Raw genomic sequence first — 22680 nt, forward strand, 5'->3', positions numbered from 1 at the left:
TGTTATGTATAATAAATTTGTATTGTGCGCTCCATCTTTGTCAGTAATAAGAGTATATGTTTGGCCTAGAGGAGTTTTCGGATGTTTTATGGCCACATTTGTAAGTTATAAGAAGGTTTTAATTAAACATTGTGATCAATAAAATAAACAATTCCTTTCTTAATATCATTTTTTGGAATCATTTTTAGTTGTGTTCAAATATAACTGGACAGGATACATGTTTTTAAAGCGTATTCATTGGCCGTAGGAGATAAAGTGTCAGGGAGCTCTTACTATCCCAGTACATGAAAACATTAATGATATGACCGATCTAATATCTTGAAATAAATCACAAAAGCAAAACAGACATACTGTAAATCCGTAATACACACTTTACTTCAGACGTTCCATCTACTAGAATAAGCAAGATACACGTGTCTTTAGTAGCCTTAAACCCATTTCTTCTTTCCGCTTAATATTATTTTTCAAAGTTTTGTCCCTTGCATGAAATTAACTCTTTCCGGTGAAACATGTTTAATAATTTTATATAATCTCTTTCAATAAAAAATTAAAAGTTCTCTATCTTTCTAAAGGGTTATTTTGTCGCTTTGTAACGTCAGAATTGTTTCGCACCCGTTGTAACATAAAATAGCTGAAATTAATTATCTTGTTTGCCTTTTCATTGTTCGGATCAACGAAATTTCTAACTGTACTCCATGCACAAATTTAAGTGCTTTATTTCAAATTCAAACAAATATAACCGGCTAAACGAAATATTCTCTCACACATTTTATAAATATATCTCCTGTTCAGAACAAGGTAATCAATTTGAAAGCATAGTTCAACAGTCAAAACCATCTGGTGATCATAATAATCTAGTATCCAATATTTGAAACGGTTCAGTGAAACTGATTCACTTCAACAAAAGAATTTGTCAATTATACCTTAAACCATATAATATTATAAAACATAGCAATTGTCAGGATTTCCTTTTCATTTAGAAATTCAATCAAAATTAGAAGATGTGGAGTGGAATCATAGGTAAATTGTGTTTTCGTCATTTTGTTAATTTGTGTACTTTTCTAAATAAAAATTGTCAATTGCTTATATTTCTGATATAACTAGTCTTAAGCATAGCATACTGTGAGTTTGCAGATTGGATGAAGCTTTTATACCGATAATCTACTTTGAAATCCCATACCGCCTATGTCAATATGACGTCAACGTTGTTCCGTGCTCCAATTATAAATATCGTGACTGTCGTTAGCTACCATATGTTAAAAATAACTTTAAAATGATTTGTACCACTTGTGTATACGCCATGAAACTCTTTCAGCAAAAGTAACATTGTCAGGGTGGACTCTTCAATAAGGTTAGTATTCGGGCGCTGCAGTGATATTGTTCATTCAATACAGCTTTGATAGGATGGATAATTAAAGTTACATCTTTAGATTCTGGAATTAAATACGTTGTATTTAAGTTTGTGTTTCAAGTATAAACAATATGATTTACCATATTTCCTTAGTGAACATGTCATCCCTGACAGCGTAATGGCGGCTTCACGTCTTTAGAGCGTTCAAATCATCAACTCCACTTCGCTAAAAATCTGTTAACACATGGACGTCAGCGAACAAGATAGAGATTTTTCGTACGCACATGAAAAGCGACCGCCTCGCTGGATTCGTTTAAGAAAGTATCTGGTTCGAAATGTGATGAACCTTGATTAAGTTTAGCTTTAAAGGCTGAAAACAATGTTTAGGAAAATATATTCAATATTATTCAGATATATTTTCATATACAAGGTTGTGCATATAACTGGATAATTTCAGATTTAAGATGTCTTCAACTACAGTACAGTTTACATATATGTATACGACTGCACAACCATAAGAAATCTCTGTAATTAGAAACGTCAATTGAATGAGCGAATCTAGATAACAAAGCACGGCAAATTCAGCAACGTCACCCAATAACGGAAAGTCCTTTATATGTGGGAGCAATGAGATAACCAGAAAAGGTGCAATACACTTGATCCTGAGTGCCATACATAACAAAACCAGACCTTTCTGCCTTTAGGTAAACAGAGTCACCGACTTGCAGATGGAGAATTACGGAGTTCCCGCCTGTTCCGTGGTGGCCTGGAGTGCTGTTGTACTGGTTTGGAACATTGCTCCGCATGGCTACTATCCTCCTGAAATGGTTAATGAAAATGTCTCCAAAGTCTAAAACTAACAAAACCTGTTCGTAAATGTGTGTAAAAAAAGCAAGGAATAGTACAGCTTTTAAAACTATTTATGGCACGGTTCGTAAAATTCTGAATCGTCTAAACATCTCATGTTATTGTTGTATGAGTCAAACTTGAATTTTAAACTTAAAATACAAACATGATTTTCGGAAGTTTTAAATGAAATTTTATTTTGAAAACTTTTTAATATAGCTTGACAAGTGTTCCTCTCGCCTTCTTCCTTGTCATATTCTACGTTACTGCAGTCATTATTGTTATCATGGTTTCTATTATTATTACTTTTATTATTATTATTATTATTATTATTATTATTATTATTATTATTATTATTATTATTATTATTATTATTTTAAGTAATAGTAATAACGATAGTAGTAGTATTAGTAGCATAAATAGTAGAGTTTATGCGGTGATGGTGGTTTGGAAAGGATTTTCAAACCTACTCAGAGTTACGATAAAGGAAAAGCCTAGCAATATGGTTTGTCTGTGATTGTGCATGCACATTGAATCCGTACAACCCTTGTACGGGAGCAGTGAAATTCCCGATGCGTTGAATAAAGGCGTGCTGCAGATTTAGAAAGATTCGGTTAAATACAATCATCGTGTCCGAGGGTATTGTGAAACTTCTCGTCAGGCCAGCAGAAAATGCAATCACACCATTGCTTCCTAATATAAAAACAAAGAAATGTATACATAGATGAAGTATTCCAGATATCGAATGCTATTACTGAATCGATAGCACATATACCGTAAATTAAATTCTATTAGTAATCTAATAAAAACGCTCTCCTGCCATGAAATCGTTTGTCACATTGCCACAACATAAAAAGCACACTTTTACCCATAAAAGGTAAGTAGTGAAGGGGGACACCCTAGGGACTAGGGGAGTTCCATGTTAAAAAGGCAATATCCACTCTGGGAACTATGGAAAATTTAACATGGGAGAAAAAAATATCCAATCTGGGTCAAGGGAATTTAACATGGGAGAAAAAAATATCCATTCTAGGGACAAGGGGAATTGAACATGGGAGAAAAAATATCCATTCTAGGGACAAGGGAAATTGAACATGGGAGAAAAAAATATCTATTCTAGGGACAAGGGGAAATTAACATGGGGTTTGTTTTTATTTTTTATTTTTAAAAAAAAGAGGGTTGGCAATTGAAAGTCAATCTCTTTTCGAGACCTATGAGTGGCCCTGAAAAGTGCCTTTGGGTTTATGTTAATATGCCCTTAACATAAAGGGCATCTGCGGCATCTTCTTGTCCTCAAGCTACGTCTTACTCGAGGGCCATAAATCAGTGTCCTCTTGAGGCAACCTTGTCTCTCCACGTACACTCTTCGTATCCACAGACTGGTGTCTGACTTGTGGACAACTGTCCACTTGGATCGGACATACATTAGCATGTCCGTCCTAAACATCATTGAAGAAACAAGGGTGGATGATTCGACTGTGGTCCACATCTTGAGGCGCCGAGAACAGGTGAATCAATGCAGTGAACTGCGCTTATTTATAGGGGTAGGAAGGATTGAAATGGATTGAGTTCATTGACCAATCCAAACACGCGTTACAAAATTCAGTCAGTCCGCGTCCAATCCGAAGAGAACAGTCTGTGACGTCACGTGGTCTATATAGATTCGTTAGCACCTGTGTGCAGTCAATCGATGCGAGACAGTGATTCAACATGACGGAAACTCAGAAAACGATCCATTGGGGTGCACCAGCAGTGGAGACCGCCCAAGGGAACCCGGACTTACTTTCAGAAGAGGTAAATTGGGATTTTGTGGATTTTGTTACCTCGCAAGAATTTGTTCCGGAACCTTCGTCACCTTCATTACCGCAATTGGAGAATTTTAGACAGAGACAGAAAGAAGAATAGGAGAAATTTATACAACGACAAAAGGAAGCGGAACAAGCTTTTCTCCTACAGCAACAGCAGCAAGAAGAAGAGGTAAGAAAAAAACAAGAAGAAGAAGTAGCAGCAAAGAAACAAGAGGGTGAAAATGAAACGGTCACGGTACTGTTGGACATTTTAGCGGAGTTAAGAAGTCTGAAACAAATGTATCAGACTTCTTTATTACGACCGAAGAGAATAAGACCTTCCCGAGCTAAACACGTCAACCCTGTGACTAAGCCTACCGTACCACCCTTAGTGATTTCAACCAAATCATCATCATCAACAGTACGCAGTCCAGAAGCAGGCCTTTGCCGTGGCAAAGGCTTAAGACAGTTAAAGTTGATTGCTTAATCTCACCCCTACACCAAAAACCAAAGGCCCTTTTCAGGGGCACCCACGTCTCTCGAAAAGAGATACACTTTCAATTTGCCAATAATTCAGAAAAAAACAAAACAAACCATTTTACCCCTATAGTACGTGTCTGTGTATGAGTGCGTGAGTCTACGTTCTTATTTTAAACTCAAAACCCAAAGACACTTACCTTATATAATTAATTAATTCTTTTATCAATAGTTACAATGCAATTCACAACAGAGCACTTTAAAAAGTTCATACACTTCTTCTGTCTCATTGTTTACTCTCTCTGTTTTTTAAATTTCTTCACCGTCACAGTCTTTTCCTCTTCCTCCTCCTCACTTTCTTCCCTTCTTCTTTTCTTTTCCTGTTTCTTTTTCTTCACCTGGCTGCTTTCTTCCTCTGAAGAATCCCTCTCTTCTTCTGAAGAATCCCTCTTTTCTTCTGACTCCTCTTGATTCTTTTTTGGGCAATCTGGAGACCAATGTCCTTTTTCTATACAATAATAACAGGTATCTTGACTTTTGTCTTTTCTAGCCCCTGCTTTTTTTTCTTTTTTGACGGTCTGGACACTCTGAAGACCAATGACCTTTCTTTTGACAGATATAGCAAGTATCTTGACTTTTATCTCGAAAGGAAGGAGAGTAGTCCGTCAGCTGGTCTGAAGAGAATTTTCTAATGACCCCTCGCAAAGCTCTGAAGAAACGTTCGATTTGGCTAGTCTCTTCCATCGTTGTGCTCGGTTTGAGAGTGAAATGAATAGTGAAAGAACAAGACACATGCCCTTTATATACGCTGGTCTGCCATGACTATAAATTAGTCCATGGTGTTTAAACTTGAGTCATTTGACGTTTTGCACTGAAGATGAAACGATCCAATTCATTTGAGAAGAAAGAAGAAGAAAGTAAGAGGCAGAAACGTGATCTATCGCCTCGTACCAGAGCTGAAGTCTTGGCACAAATTCATGCCAGTGATTTTGTAGAGGACATGAGTGAACCAGAATCCGAACCCTCTAAACCAAGTTCACCACCCTTAGTCACCCTGAAAAGTACTATTCCATTCGAGAGACGGAAAAGCGCTCCTCTAGAAAATTTAGAACCACGGCTTACAAATACACGGTGAAGTTTAAAGATTTCAAGTCCGAAGTACCGTTATAGAAAGCAGAAGGGTTCATCACTGAGATGTGGGATTCTTTGCTCACCACACTCAAGCGACAATGTCAACCCAAAGACTTTAAGGATGAAAAATACATTCATGTCTATTATCACGATGACCATTTCGATACCATTACCAGTATCACCGGATTCTTGGGATACCAATATTACTGTGAGAAATGTGACCATGTTTATAATAATCGAGAGCAACACAAACATTGTGGATTGAAATGCTCAGGATGTTTGGCCTCTCCACCCTGTCTGAGCGAAGGACCAGTGCATTGTTCAACTTGTCTGCACACGTTTGTCAGCCCTGCCTGTTACCAACAACATCTGAAGACGCAAGGTTCACAGCAGAAATGTGCTTGTCAACTGCTGATATTGTGCCCTACGTGTGGACAAGGCATAAGTACCAATAATGCCAAGGCACACGTATGTTCAGGAAAGAAAAAATGTCACATTTGTCACCACATCGTGGACTTGGAACACCAATGCTACGTGCAAAAATACCAACCCCCAACAGAGAAAGAGGATGGACACAAGAAGAAAGGCAATTTCATCTTGTTCGATTTCGAATGCATGCAAGAGACTGGCATTCACATTCCTAATTTCTGCGTGGCTCATCGAGCGTGCGAGAAGTGCATTCAAGAACCTATCTTCAGTCATTGCCCTCACTGCAGCAAGATTCCTGGAGGACGTGAAAAAATCTTTCGGGGACCGAACACGCTAGCCGATTTCGCTCGATGGGTCTTAGACCCCATCGACAAGACGTGGAGTCAAGAGGACATCGAACGTTACGGAGATTGTCATCGTCATGCCACGGTGATGACTCACAATTTCTCCGGATACGATGGACAGTTTCTTTTGAGATACTATACGGAACATGGCACCGAGCGTCCTAAAGTGACTTTGAACGGAGCCAAAATCATTTTCATGCAAGTGGGACAAGTACAGTTTAAAGATTCGATGAGTTACTTGGCCATGCCTTTGAGCCGAATGCCTAAAACGTTTGGAATGACAGAAATGGCTAAAGGTACTTTCCACACTTTTTCAATAAGGAAGCCAATCAACACGCCGTTCTACCCCATTTACCTGAGGCTCACTATTACGACCCCGACAACATGCGTACCGAACAACTAGAAGCTTTCTACGCTTGGTACCAGGCTCACGCCTCGGACCCTTAAAACTTTCAGGAAGAAATGTTAAAGTATTGTCGTTCCGACGTGGACATTTTACGACGTTGCTGTGGAAAATTTCGAGAACTGTTCATGGAACCCGGAGGGGTCGATCCTTTGAAAGAAGCTTGCACCATTGCCAAAGCGTGTTCCTTAGTGTATCGACAACGATTCATGCCTGAAAACACCGTAGCTGTCATCAGTCCTCAAACGACCAGCTATGTCAAACGTCAATACTCGGTCAAAGCCCTACGCTGGTTACATTACTTGTGCGACAAGGAAGACAAATGGATTCAGCATGCCCGCAACGGAGGGGTCGAAAAGACCATCGGAATGTATTCGGTCGATGGCTGGGACTTAGAAAACCCCAAGATTGTGTACGAGTTTAACAGTTGCTTATTTCACGGACGTCTGTTACCCTGATCGTGACACTAACAATCAGTTTTTACAACGAACCATGGAAGACTTGTACCAGGACAATTGTCAGCGACGCCTAAAGTTAGAACAGGAAGGATACCAAGTGGTGGAAACGTGGGAACACGAGTACGATTACCGTTTGAAAACCGATCCCGAGTTTAAACGCCTCGTGGAAAGTTACCAGTTCATGGACCCCCTGAACCCGAGGGATAGTTTGTACGGAGAAAGGACCAATGCCACCTGTTTGCTGTACCAAGCCGACGAAGAGAAAGGAGAAGAAATCAAATACCTGGACGTGTGTTCGCTGTATCCCTACGTATGCAAATATTGTCGCTTTCCTGTAGGGCACCCGCAAATGTTCACGGAACACATCGACCTGAAAAACATTCGACAATACGAAGGCTTGATCAAGTGTAAAGTTTTGCCTCCCACGAACCTATACCGTCCCGTGTTACCTCACCATTGTCAAGGCAAACTGATGTTTCCATTGTGTCGTATTTGTGCCGAAACGTGCAACCAAGATCAGCCTTGTCAGCACACCGAGGAAGAACGGGCCTTGACGGGAACCTGAGTTAGCGTAGAATTGTTCAAAGCTCTGGACATGGGATACCAACTGTTAGAAGTGTACGAAATTTGTCACTTTCCCAAGACACAACAATACCACAAGGGTGACCCCACGCAGAAAGGCATTTTCGCCGACTACGTGGATGCCTTTTTGAAACTAAAGCAAGAAGCCAGCGGCTATACTTCCTGGTGGCACACTCCCGAAGACCAAAACACATTCAAAGAGAAATACTATCAACAAGAAGGCATCTCTTTAGACCACATCGAGAAAAACGAAGGCAGGCGATCGTTTGCCAAAGTGATGTTAAATTTCTTGTGGGGTAAAATGGCACAACGACCGTGTTTACCCAAGACGGAATATTTGACAGAACCTTCCCGCTACTTCCAGACGATTCACGACAAAACCAAATACATGAAACACGTGGACGTCGTTCGCGAGGATTTGATCTTGGTCAATTACGAAGAAGATCTGGACTTTGTACAAGACGACCCTTTTGGAAATGTCATCATTGCGGCTTACGTGACAGCCCATGCTCGCTTAAAATTGTACGAAGCTTTAGAACTGTTAGGGGAATGCGTCCTGTACTTTGACACGGACAGTTGCATTTACATCCATCACCCGAGTCAACAGCACCCTGACATCGAAGGAGACCGTTTAGGAGCCTGGACAGACGAGCATCCCGACGGCAAGATTCTAAGTTTTGTCAGTGGCGGTCCAAAAAATGACGGCTACGAATACCGGGACCCACAAGGAGAAGTGCAAACGAAGTGCAAAGTGAAAGGATTGACTCTGAATTATCGTACCAGTCGAGTGGTCAACTTTGGGGTATTGAAAGAAGCCTTGCAGTCTGGAAAAGATCAACACTTTAAAGTGACCACCTATCAACCCAACAAGATTGTACGTTTGCCCACTCACCACATCGTCAGTCGACCCTTGGAAAAAGTCTATCAAATCGTGTACCAGAAGCGAGTGCGACTACCCAACCACTTTACTTTGCCGTATGGACACGTTGGTATAAAACATTGGTTGTAAGAGGATAGCCACCCACCAGAAGTCTGACCTCGCCACAGCAAGAATCGAGTGAGAAACCCGATGAACACTCCAAGTTCAAACCCTACCCTTTTTCAGTCTTCTTACATGACTATTGTGATTGTGCCCGTCGATTGGACACGTTTCAGAAATGGCCTACGGATAGGGAAGGATTACCTTCTTCGCATGTTTTAGTTAGAACAGGATTTGTCTACTTGGGACCTGAGTCAGGATTGGGATATGAAGTACAGTGTTTCGCTTGTGGCCTGAAGTTACGAATGGATCTATGTATCTATAAAGATTCAGCTATTTTGGAACATACTCGATGGTCTCCGCACTGCCCTTACCTTTCTATGGCCTTTCCACCCATGACATTACGGTACAATGATGACGGTACCTTAGAGACGGTACCTTCCAAAACAAGACATAAAAAACATAAAAAAAGGAACGATGTACAAACTTGAGACTGCATTGCGACTAGTATAAAAAGGGGCTATTGTCAAGATCGATAGTTCATTGGGACTACCAAGACCGAGCGAACAAGATGAATACTTTCAGAGAAACACAAAACAAGTTTAGACAGGCACAATTCAAGTGTGGGGCTTCGGAAGTGGAATGCGATTGTGAGCCTTGCGATGGGTACGATGCTGTACGTTGTGACCTTAGTGATGCCGTAAAGCATCGTGGGAACTTTGTTCTCACTGCCCCTATGATGGAATGTGATGCTGTGCGTGACGAACCTGAGGAATGCGAAAGCGATGCCGATCGTCCTCTTGGACATTTTACTGGGTTTCGTTTTAAAGGTGGATGTTCACCTTCACGTCTACCCCCCTACGGATGTCATCCAGCTCTGAGCAAGCTCCTGTCCATGTCACCCAACCCTCATCGAAACGATCCTGTGAAAGACGAATATTCGTTTCCTGTGCGTTTGTCGGAATACTGCGACTTTGAAAATCGTCGTCAATCGTTCAAAGGAAAATGGCCTAAGTATCTGGGAGGCCCGACCCCCGAAGAATTAGCCAGAGCCGGATTTTTCTACTTGGGCGAAGGAGATAAAGTCAAGTGCTTCAGTTGCGGTGTGTCACTTCACCACTGGGAACCGCAAGATTCGGCCTACGTAGAACATGCTCGATGGTCACCGAATTGTCATTACTTACCCTTAGTGGGACCGAGACATTGAAGTAACTTACCATAATCTGTTCATGGATACTTTACAAGAGAACATTCGTGCCTTGCCTGTGGAGTTGAGAGAACGCATTTACCGAGAGCTGATCAAAATACAAGTCAAACGTAAAGAACTGTTGCATCCGTTACGTCACCAGATCTTTAACCACTGATACCTGAATGGTATAAGAGAACTGATTCGTCAGAAATTTTTCAGTGGTCAGACCTTGTTCAATACTTCCAGGCCCCCGATGATCATTGATCATTTTGGTTACTTCGAGATTCACCTAGTACAACACATTGAGGAAGACAAGGTAAAGGATTACGGACATATTTTACGTGGAATCTAGTTAGCGGAAGAGGAAACTTCTAAACGAAGTCTGACGTTTCGGTTACAGAATGCAACATTTAAATTCCCTACTGGAGAACGAAGATCTCTGCCTAGAAAGTACGTGTATTGTTTCCGAAACACAGAGACTATAAAAATAGGCTGCCATGCCACGACCTTTATCGCATGTAATCCAACAGATTCCGTGGAAGGAACTCAATGACCATATTCAAACCGTGGATCATTACCGTCGATTATTACAATAACTGTATCCATTCAATTTGGGACGACGCATAGTGTGTGTCTTAGTGACTTGTTTCTGGAATTTCGTTTATCAGCCGATTCCTTGTGGACTCTTTACGAACAGTATTTACCACCCATTCAACATGAAAGTGGTCCCGTTAAATGTTCACGAGAGACTCCTTTTGCTCAAAGCCTTATGTTTTCATCTGGATACTTCTCGACCTCTACGGGAAAAAAAGATTCGTCAACTTTTAGCTACCCAAGACGTGTATGACGATGTGTGTGTAGCTTGTGACTTACACCCCCATTGGACAGATGTCCGTGCCTGGAAAAAAGGGGGTTTTGAGGCTTGGACCTAAGAAGTGGCCCAGTATGCACGAGAGTTGTGATCCTTCCTTTCAACGTCCAAAGAAAAAAGTTACTTTTAAACCTGTGTCATTGACGGTGCCAGAAGAACCCGTCACCCAGGACAGGACTGTCGTGGACAGGCCTGAAAGACCCTTTCGGGAGGACACTTATGTGACCTTACCCCCTACTATAGAACTCGTCAGAACTTTACCCAAAACATGTTGTACAGACACTTGTTTCTATTCCACGTTGATGGTTATCATGTGCCTTTTATCGTTGTACTTAAGCCTTTGGCTTTTATGTATTTTTGTCTTTCGTATTCATGTTTAAAACATTCAATAAACGTGTTCTGAAAAAAGTATATAAACTCTCGTCTTGTCTGTTTTCGTGTCACAAGGGACATTCCTGACACTATGCCTACTTCTGCTGTCTCTGCTCCCTCTTCCTCCACTGTCAAAGTCATCGACGAACACTTAGATCGTGCCAATTGGGAGGCTTTGTATCTTCGCCATCCCTTTAACATGCTCATTGTTGGACCTAGCGGTTCAGGCAAAACCGAATTCGTCAAACGTTTGATCGAACATAAACATCATTTGATCGATCGACCACCTCAGCGGATCGTGTGGTGCTACAAAGAGTGGCAATCGGCGTATAGCCTCTTGCGAGAAAGTCAAGGCGATTCCATCGTGTTTGTCGAAGACATTCCTAAAGAAGACGACGGCATCGTCTTTGACTCCCGTCAAACCCATTTGGTCATTTTCGACGACATGTTAGGAGAAGACGAAGAAGAAATTAAACTGTGGTTCACGCGCAAAGGGCATCACCGTAATGCCAGTGTCGTTTACATCACCCATAATTTGTTTCAACAAAGTAAAGCTCATCACACCATCAGTCTCAATGCGCATTACGTGGTCTTGTTTAAAAGCCCTCGAGATAAATCGCAAGTGCAAGTCTTAGCCAAACAGTTAGGAACGCCTTGCCTTACAAACAATGGATGGAATACCATCGTTGGCAAGAACAACGCACCCCGCATTTACCTCCCAATCCCCATTTGAGCGAGATGTCCCAGTTACAACACGAATTGCAGTCCTTGATGGATCGCCAAGATTTGTCCGAAACAGAAAAATCGCAAAAGTACGGTCAACTCTTGCAACGACTGCAACTCTTTCAACAGAAAGCTTTAGACGAAACTGCTCTACCCACTCTGAGAGATTTTAAGACCTTGATGAAAAATCCAGCACCATCACCAGTACCAGTACCACCACTACCAGTGACCAAGACAGAAAAAGGAGAAGAAGAAGAGGAAGGGTTTCAAACTCCACCAGAAAAAGTACGCAAGTTAACAACACCACCTACCTCCAGAATTGGATGGATTAAAAAGATGATGGCCACCCCTTCTTCATCACAAGAGAAAAAGAAAGCGAAGACAGAAGTGAAGACAGAAGTGAAACAAGAACCGATATCCCCTGTTCGCACATCCTCCTCCTCGACACCTATTGCTGGTCGCACACGCAAAGCATTGCAATCCAAGAAAATACCGCAAGAGAAAAAGAGTAGCATCCTCCAAGAGTGGATGTCTTATTAACACACAAACACAAAAAAAATGGAAAAAGTGTTAGCCAGCATTTACTACGATCCCTCCCATCCTGCAGGTTACGCAGGAGTTCAAAAATTGTATCGTGCTGCCAAAATGCGACTGAAAAGTCTCCGTTTACCTCAAGTGTAACGATGGTTACAAGAACAAGCTACCTACACTTTACATAAACCCATTCGACGCAAGTTTTCCAGAAGTCGCCCCCGAGTGGAAGGCATCGATCATCAATGGCAAGCCGATTTAGCTGATGTCTCTCATTTGGCCAGCTACAATCGTGGCTACAAATATTTGTTTTGTGTCATCGACGTCTTTTCCAAATTTGCCTGAGTCGTGCCCTTGACTTCCAAATCGAGCAGCGAGTTAGTGCGAGCAACGAGTGTTGAAACAAAGCGGTCGTCACCCTGTTCGATGGCAAACGGACAAAGGCACCGAATATCTGAACCAAGCTTTCCAAAAAGAATTAAAGAAACGTGACATTCATTTTTTTACCACCGAAAATCCCGAAACCAAAGCCAGCATCGTGGAACGTTTTCAACGCACTTTGAAAGAACGCATGTGGAAATATTTTACGCATCACCACACTCTGAAGTACATCGACATCTTACCGCAACTGGTGCAAGCGTACAACCAATCTTACCATCGAAGCATCGGACGTGCCCCGCAAGAAGTGACTCCCGACAACGAAGTGTTGGTGTTTGAGCGCCTGTTTGGTACGTCCCCGACGAGGGCTGTCCCCAAGAAAAGTGGAGTGTTGGCCGTAGGAGATTGGGTGCGCATTGACAAAACCAAACGCACTTTCGACAAAGGTTACTTACCTAACTGGACGACCGAATTGTTTCGTGTCACTGGACGAGTGCATGGTCGTCATCCTGCCGTCTATAAATTGGAAGACATGAACGGAGAAGTGCTCAAAGGAACGTTTTATTTGCCCGAGTTACAACGTGTGACCAAAAAAGAAGACGACGTGTACGACATCGAAAGCATTCTCGAACGCAGAACCCGTAAAGTGGGCAAACGACGTGTCAAAGAAGTCAAAGTACGTTGGAAAGGATATCCACCCAGTTTTGATTCTTGGATCGACGCTGCGCAAGTCATCGACTATAAAAAGAAGTGACCATCATGCCCTTTCACACAGACGCAGCTATGTCGACCACTCCTTCACCCAGTTGTTCTGTGCAAGATTTGCGAAAACAACCTTTGTGGGTGTGGTGCGGAGAACGTGTGCCTAAAACGCAAATCGTCTTTTTCTGCCAAATCTTCGTGGTGTATTGTGTCATCCGGGCAGCCATCGCCAGTTTGAGTTTGCAACAAGGAGACAAACAATTGTGGACCATTTTATTGAGCAGTTCCATCGGTTATCTGCTTCCCAATCCCTCCCTGAAATTCTCCTCGAACGGGAACCACGGGAACCTTGTGTCCAGTGCCAGTGCCACTCACCACTCCAATAACAACCACAACCAGAACCCCATTTTGAGCGGAGACACGCCTCTGACGTCCAGTAACCACTCGGACAGCCACAGAACTCTGGAATTATGAGTCATCAAAACCAATTTTACTTAACCTTACCCAGTGACAGTTCCATGGAGGTGTTTCCCCACAAGACGTTGTGCTGTTACACGGCCAAATTACCTCAGGCCATCCCATTAGATCACGAAGCCAATTGGGAAGTGGATTTGGTAGAAATCATTTACCCGACCCAAGTCCTCAATGTCCTTCCCAATCAAAACTTTTTTGATGTGGAAGTTTATGACGAGCAAATGCAACAGTACTTGGATACCCATGGCAAATATGACAAGAAAACCCCTGGCACAAAAAATCAAAAGTACACCACCTATCACTTGTTCGTTCCCCCAGGCTATTATTTTAGTGGTCAACATTTGGTGAGCACCATAGCCTCCAGGTTTAATGTCGTGTTTCTGAAAGCTTTGGAAAGTGTCAAAAAAAGTGTCACTATGGAATACCACAAAGCAGCTCGTCGCTTCTTGATGAAATTTGACGGGAGTAAAATCGTGTCCATTTTATTTTGTCCTGAATTGTTTGACATGTTGGGCGGAGACATGGACATGAGAAGGGCCATGATCAAGAAAAACGAATTGCCAGTCGTTTACGACAACGAGTCTTTAAGCACGTTATTTCGTGCCCCGGTAGAACTGAACCAAGAACTGAATTTGATGTTTGTGTACTCCGATGTGGTGGGGTACAACGTGGTGGGACACACCTCCGTACCGTTACTGCATGTCATTCCTTTCAAAGTGGATTCTGCCACGGTCGCTGACGAGGAAGGTGGAAACACTTATCACGTCCACCGCGAATTTGTAAATCCTCACTATTTGCCTGTCAGTAAGTCTTGTTTGGACACGGTCAACATTGCTATAAAAGGAGATCTGGGACAAAATATTCCATTCACCAAAGGAAAAGTCACGGTGAAACTCCATTTCCGAAAACGGTTCTCTCACGATTCGTAAGCCATGTATCCAGTGTACCGAGGGGTTGCTCGACAGCGAGGACACGGTTTAGGAGATATGTTAAATCGGCCTTTCGTTCGGTGGCCCCGGTGTTGAAACCGATGGTGACACGCGGATTGCACTACTTGAAAGATGCGGCATTGACACAAGGCAAAGAATTTCTCCAAAATGTCATCATCGACAAACAAAACCCCAAAGAAGCTTTCTTGAGGGCAGGCAAAAATGTCTTGCTGCAAACGGGCAAAGACCTTTTGAGCCGACGAGAAACACCTATAAATGCCCTGCACGCTACCGAGTCAGGCATTCAGCAAGGACAAGGCAGAAAGAGACGACGAAGAAAACACCCTTTCACCAGACTTCACACGTCTAAAGCTAGAAAGACAAAGAAAAGAAGAACCGTTCGAGACTTAGACGTTTTCAATTATTGAGAAAGAGCAAAACGATGCACCGAGAATCTTGCGCTTGTTCCAAATCGGAACTGGATCTGTTTGCCATGCCCCCACCATCATGACCATGCAAGAATCCCAGTGGGTGGAATTTCACCCCGTCTCCTCTTTGACAGCCTCCGCTCCCATCGAGTTTGAAATCAAAGGACAGCCCGAAGATTACATCGATCTGAATAGCAGTTACTTGTACCTGAAAGTCAAAGTTGTCGATGAGGATAATTCGCCCCTAGATGGCGATGAGGTAATAGCTCCCGTCAACAATTTCATGCATTCCTTGTTCAGTGGAGTGGACTTGTACTTGAATAACAAACTAGTCAGTAGCAGCATGAATACTTACCCTTATTGTGCCTACCTGGAAAATCTCTTGACGTAATGAATAGACGCCAAGAACACTCATCTCAATGCCTGTGTGGTATGGGAAGCTGACGATGCAGGCCAGTTTGAAGAATTCGAAATTAATACAACCAAAGAACACAATGCGGGATTTGTAGAACGAAGAGACAGAATCAAAAGTGGAGATAGCTTAGAACTGATGGATCGTTTGCATTTGGACATGTGGTTACAAGAAAAGTATTTGCTGAACGGAGTGAATCTCCGCCTGAGTCTGAATCGTAGTAGTGCCGCTTTCCATTTGATAGGTACTAGTGCTTGCAACACTGTCATCGAGGAAGCCAGGCTCTACGTACGACGCGTGGAAGTGTTACCTAAAGTGGGTAACGACATCAGTCAGACGTTGAGCAGAACGACCGCCAAGTATCCCATACGACGCGTGGAAGTGAAAACCTTCACCATTCCTACAGGGCTGCGTTCCATGATCGAAGATCATCTGTTCCAAGGACAGTTACCCAAACGTTTGATCCTTGGTATCGTCGAGAATGCAGCCTTCAACGGAGCTTTGGCTAAAAATCCTTTTCACTTAAAAACACTTTGACGTGTCCAAGATCGAAGTCAGTCGCGATGGCAAGACCTTGTGTACCCGACCTTTCGAACCTAACTTTGACAAGAAGAATTACTTGAGGTCGTACTTGTCCCTGTACGAAGCCACCGGTCAGTTAGGAACCAACACCAGTCACGGCATTACGTACGAGGATTATGAAGGAGGCTATGCTTTGTGGGCTTTCGATTTCACTCCAGACCAAGGCAGCGACGAGGGACATTTCCACCCTATCAAATCTGGCCAGATTGGTGTGGAAATTCAGTTTACTACAAATCTAACAGAGACGGTGAACGTCCTCCTGTATGCCGAATTCGATAATACCATAGAAATCAACAGTTTGAGAGAAGTCATTCTAGACTATTAGAAGCCATGGAAGACTGTTATCCCTCTTTACGTAGCGGAGAAACTTTGGAGATGGAATGTGAGGAGACCGTGGAAGGAGAATCCCAAGACAAAGACGACGAAGTTATGATGAAGTCAAGATGGCCAGAACAAGAAGCGCATTTAGTCTCCTGTTTTGCCAAACACTTGGTCGAAAAAATGACGGAATTGATCAAGAAAGATTGCTATGGATGTCAAAACGATCATCCCAGTCAAATTCAACACGATAAATGCCTGATGCTGAGTCAAGAAGAAAAATTGGACGAGTATCTGGACGAAGCTTGGAGTCTCATCTCGGACGATGTCGTGTTGCATCAGTGGTATAAAGACTTGAGTGAACATTCTTATCCACCATTAACCACTCAAGAGATCCATCGTATCGAAGCTCTCCTGAATCAGAGTGAGGAGACGAAACGAAGAAACGGTTATTTGTCAGACATTTTCAAACAAAAAGTCAGGATCGAATTGATGACATATTATTACCTGTGAAGAAGAAAACACACAAATCAATGGATACCTGGGAACTTTATTATCTTTTGAACCACAGCTCGTACACGGCTTCTTTGAATCCTGTCGTCTGTGCTAAAGATGAACTCCATCATCGCAAACCTCAAGACCATCTAGCTTATGTCATCAACACGGACGACAGTCATATCCCAGGAACCCACTGGGTAGCCGTCTACTTTCCTCAAGAAGGATGTGTGGAATATTTTGATTCGTACGGATTGACCCCTTTGGAAGACGATATCATCGACTTTATGAGAAGAAATGCTCAGACCACCCGATTCAATAATGTGAAATTACAAGGCACAGATTCCTTGGTGTGTGGACAGTACTGTGTGTATTTTCTGCATCATCGCAGCCTGGGCTATTCCTTAGAACATTTAGTGACTCATTTTGATCCTCGTTCTTCTTCAAGAAACGATGTGAAAGTAGATCGATGGTTTTGTGACCATTATGCTTATCTTTTGTCTCAAGCTAGGAAAAGTAGTGTCCATCAATGGCCTAATGACTTCCAACAATGGAAATCACAATTTTATTCACAACGTAGAGTGTGAATTGAAAAAATGTTTGAGATTTGAAGAAAAAAAATGTTTGATGTTATATTGTTGGATTATTGTTAAAAATCTTAGAGTTGTCGGTTAGTGTTAAGTGATTTTGAATAAAAAAATGTTGTGTTTTGAAAAAAATGCCTTTGTCTTTTGTTTGGCTATAAGAATGTTGATTCATGCTCTTTAACTTCTCTCTATCCCTCTCATGACATTCATTGAACGTTGCGGCTCGAAAACCGTGGAGGGATGTTTTCCTTCACGTCCGCGCTTTGACTTTAAGAACCGGGGCAGTTTCCAGTCAAACCATCCATTGTCGACTCATCCTCCTACGAAGATGTGCTCCAAACTAGCTAAGCTAAACGAAGCCTACGTGAATTTGCATAGGGTCAGACACAGTCTGATACCGAAAGCTGAAGAGATAGAGAATGTGAAAATTTTAAAAGTCACTGAAGACCTGATAAAAGAGCTCTTCAGAGAAGAAGTGAACAGGGAGAAAGAAGAATGGACAGAGAAGTACAGACTTCAGAGACAGCTGCAACAGCAACAACAACAGCAGCAGCAGCAGCAGCAGGAACCTGAACCTGACAGAGTCTTTGTCGAATGTCGTATCGACACCAAAGAGTTCTTCTTCTCTTTCCGAAGAAGCAGACCTATCGTCAGAAAGTCTATCCTCAAAGGATGTCGCATTCTTAGAAAGTAAAAGATTGCCATAGCAAAAAAAAAAAAAAAAAAACCAGCCCTTTTCAGGGCTACCCAATACTCTAGAAAAGAAATAACAATCCATTTGCCAATGTGTGTTTGTAGAGTAGTGTGAATATAAACACTGACACTTTTTTATAGTGTGAGTGTATGTGTTTGTGTATATGACTGTTTGTTTGTAAGTGCTCACGTACGTTTGTGTGGATAGTAGATTAAGATCATGTTTTTTGGGTGTTTGACGTGTGGGGAGAGTAGATTTGGGGTTTGATTGCTTTGCGTATGTGGATAGTATGTTGAAGTGATTAATGAAAATTTTTAAATTAGTAATAGGCAGTATAAAAAAGTGAGTGAGTGTTTCTTTTAGGTCCGCGCGTTGTTTGGTCATGATCTAGGTAAGATCAATTTTGTTTTAGGGGGATGTTTTCCATCACGTCCGCGCTTTCAATATAAATTGAAACTCACTGGGCAGTCTAGCTACCCTGTTCATTCGTTAACAAGACAATGAATACCAGAATAAGCAAACTTCTTGAACTCCAGATACATCTGGAATATGTCAGGCGCCTGTTAAATGAACTGGCCGCGGAGGCCATAGTAGAAGAGGAAAGAATAAAGAAGGAAGAGGAGGAGAGAAGGCAGAGAGAAGAGGAGGAAAAGAAAATACGAGAGAGGATGGCTTACAAGATACCAGAGACAGAGGATTGGGGTGCTGAAGCCAATCATCCTCCCTCTGCGCTTTCAAGAAAAAAAGTAAAAGGAGACTGGGGAAGAAGATGTGTGTGTGGTGCCAGGCCTGGAAGGTGCTATCATTAACCAGGTGTCACTGGAGTTCAAACACAAACAGCCCTTTTCAGGGCTACCCAATACTCTAGAAAAGAAATAACAATCGATTTGCCATTGTGTGTATGTAGAGTAGTGTGAATATAAACACTGACTCTTTTTTTAATTGCGAGTGTATGTATTAGTGTTTGTAAGTGATCAAGTAGGTTTGTGTGAATGGTAGATTATGGGGTTTTGTAAGCGCTCACGTACGTTTGTGTAGATAGTAGATTATGAATTTAGTTTTAATGATTTGCGTGGGTAAATAGTAGATTTGGGGTTTGTTTATTGCTGGTTCACGTATGTGGATAGTAGATCATATGAAATGAGAAAAGTAGGGGATGTTTTCCTTCACGTCCGCGCGTTGTTTGGTCATGATCTAGGTAATATCAATTTTATGTCTTGGGGGATGTTTTCCATCACGTCCGCGCTTTCACTATAAGAACCCACATAATTCGTCGTTCAAACCATTCTACAAAGAATAAAAAAAGAAGATGGAAGTGTCCCAACTGTTCAATGATTTAAGGCATGTTTATTTTTGGATGGTGGATGGTGAATATGGAGTTGAAAGGATTGAAAGAGATTGGAGGTTAAGAACCAGTGTGCACTACGTGAACGAACTAAAATTAGCCAGGGAGATGATAGAAGGATTAATTGAAGAGACTGAGAGGTCTAATAAATCCCCCTTATGTCAGAGTGGGAACATTAAAAGAGGCCCTGGAGAAGGTAGAAGAAGTAAGAAGGTTTGTGGAAGAGATAGAAAAAAGGTCAGAGTGGCCGTTTGTCAAAAGGAGTGTTGAAAGATTGAAAAAAGGGGAAGAAAAGATGAGAAAGGTGATAGATGAAGAAGTGGAGAAAATAAAGGACAGGTGGGCAAAAGATAGAAAAGAAGAAGAAAATAGAAAGAAAAAGGAAGAACTAGAGAAACTGAACGCTAACTGGATAAAAATCCAACAGAAGTTCCGAGCCATGGGTCACCCGGACTGGATACCGGAAACAGAAAAGAAGAAGAAGAAAGGAATGATGGAAAGAATAAGAGGATGGATAAAGAAGTTGAGGAGTTAGAAGAAGAAGAAGAAGAAGAAGAAGAAACCCAAAGGCCCTTTTCAGGGCCACTCATAGGTCTCGAAAAGAGATTGACTTTCAATTGCCAACCCTCTTTTTTTAAAAACAAAAAAGACAAAACAAATCCCATGTTAATTTCCCCTTGTCCCTAGAATAGATATTTTTTTCTCCCATGTTCAATTCCCCTTGTCCCTAGAATGGATATTTTTTTCTCCCATGTTAAATTCCCTTGTCCCCAGAGTGGATATCTTTTTCTCCCATGTTAAATTTTCTATATGCCCCAGAGTGGATATTGCCTTTTTAACATGGAACTCCCCTAGTCCCTAGGGTGTCCCCCTTCACTACTAAGGTACACTGACTAGTCTGCGTTATTTATGAAAATGTTGGTAAAATCGTGAAATTATAAATAAGCAGTAAAGAAGCAAACGCCTTCTCTATAAGTTATCCATAGAACGTACCACAAGTAAGACCAACAATACCAACACTCAAGACTGACACGCTTGATGAAAAAAGAGATGAATAATATTACACATTACATTCATAGTCATTAGAAACTTCCGAGAGAATGGCAGAATATCTTAGTTCCCGAGTTTATTGTTTTGGAAAAGCGGGAAAATACAATATCACGTGTAAGACACTAGCATAATGAAATAGAAATATATGTACCTGAAGATGTTATCGGATCCAATAAGGGACCCAGAAAACGTGCTGTATATCTGCTTTGCTTCCCGGAACAGCTTGTTTGTTCGTTTCGCTTTAACCGCCACATAATCACCCAAATGCAACTGCAAAATGACTGTGTTTCCGGCTTGCGCCCGGTCTGTCGCTGATAGCAAAGATAGCGAACAAATATATTGGAAAATATAGACGCCAGGGACACGTGCTGTGAATACTCCGGTATTGGTGTTGTATCCGTTGCCTTGACTGAGTAGTAACTTGTCGTACAAAATTGGATATCCCGGAAGAAAAGTCTCATGTGAGGTCAAGGTCGCAGAGAATACAATGCTCGTGTCAGAACCATTCGCTGTTGATAAAACATGCGGATTACACGACGAGATTTAAAACATCTGGCAACGGTTTCACTAAAATTCATTCAAAATTTTATTCAGTCTGAGAGCATGTATTATTGTGCTAATGATACTGGAGATAATAAAACTATTTTTTGAAAATATTATAAATATATGTGGTAATTATGCAAAAGAGTTGCGGATTTCCTTAAATTTCATGTACTAAAAGGCAATATTTTGGTAGGGAATTTTTAATATTGTATTTCGGCAGTTTAGTTCATTTTAGATCAGATACTGAATGTTATTTGAAAAAAAAAACTCGTTGTTACAGATACAGCAAGAAGAAGATTGTCATAACTAGCAATTGGATGAACAAATGCAACCAAGGCTTTCTGATAAGTACAATTTATCATGAATAAAATACTGTTAAATATAAGCAGGACTGTGAAAAAGAGATTAATTTCTGAAATCAGACATGCTAGTTTTTATTTCGAGTCATTTGGGAATTTTTCATCGTTAATGAGTAATCTGAGAACGAGACGAATTTTATTTGCTGTATATTATTAGGTGTTCTAGTGTTTGGTCTGTGCAAATTAAAGAGTTGAAGTTTGGTTGTACATCATAGAGTTTTAGACCTTTAAGACAAGAGACCATTCTGTTGGATTGATTAGATACAACGCTATCTATGTAACTCACCGGCAACCATTAGAACTCCAGAAAACGTTGTTTTGAGCTCATATGACGAACCGTACAAACTTACATCTGCTTGAACATTTGCTTGTACTGAAACCTCATCTCCTTGGTTCAAGTAAAGTATAACTGCATTTCCTGTCGTAGCAAAGTCATTGGAAGACCAGCCGTTGAGAGATGCGACCAGATCTTGATTTTTGGTAAGTTCAAGCCAAACTCGACCAGACGACTGATTCATTGCGTACACCTGAAACTTATATATTCCGTCTGCTGGGCTGGTGAAAACCCCAGGGAAAGAAAACTCTGTATCCGGACCCATACGAGTTATTACCTTTAAATAAAAAGAGGTATAATGCATTTAAGTGGATTGATGTTTGTAAAGTTGAACCGATTTCACGATATATGGCTTAAGACATACAACTGAATCTTAAAGATTCCATGAAAGTGACTTGTGAAAACCCCAGGTAAGGAGAAAGTTTAATCCGGACCAATACCAGTTATCACCTACTTGTATTCCATATCCAACGATGTGTGTGCATGACATAGTTGAAATAGACGCTTTTGTGCAATGGAAGATTTAAAATATATAATCAACTTAAATTTTTAGTAGCGACAAAAAGAGACAGAAAGC

At 41.5% G+C, this 22680-nt stretch overlaps 1 protein-coding gene across 1 annotated transcript; it reads right to left on the reverse strand.

Moving 5' to 3' along the window:
- Positions 1-290: 290 nt before the first annotated feature.
- Positions 291-22374, reverse strand: LOC149800309 (uncharacterized). The gene is made up of 3 exons (XM_089957219.1): positions 22056-22374; positions 21019-21376; positions 291-2170 (listed from the first exon to the last, which is right to left on the reverse strand). Exons 1-3 carry the CDS (start codon positions 22366-22368, stop codon positions 1942-1944), a joined length of 900 nt encoding a protein of 299 aa, XP_089813345.1. The 5' UTR covers positions 22369-22374; the 3' UTR covers positions 291-1941.
- Positions 22375-22680: the final 306 nt, after the last annotated feature.

Source organism: Sinohyriopsis cumingii, chromosome 5, assembly GCF_028554795.1.
Source record: "Sinohyriopsis cumingii isolate HCF-2022 chromosome 5, ASM2855479v2, whole genome shotgun sequence".
Taxonomy (NCBI): Eukaryota; Metazoa; Mollusca; class Bivalvia; order Unionida; family Unionidae; genus Sinohyriopsis; species Sinohyriopsis cumingii.

Coding starts and splice junctions, on each gene's coding strand:
- LOC149800309 (XM_089957219.1), bottom strand. CDS start 22,368: ATGGGTCCGGATACAGAGTTTTCTTTCCCTGGGGTTTTCACCAGCCCA. Junction 21,377..22,055: donor TGGAGTTCTAATGGTTGCCG/GTGAGTTACATA, acceptor TTTTATCAACAG/CGAATGGTTCTGACACGAGC. Junction 2,171..21,018: donor GGATCCGATAACATCTTCAG/GTACATATATTT, acceptor TAACCATTTCAG/GAGGATAGTAGCCATGCGGA.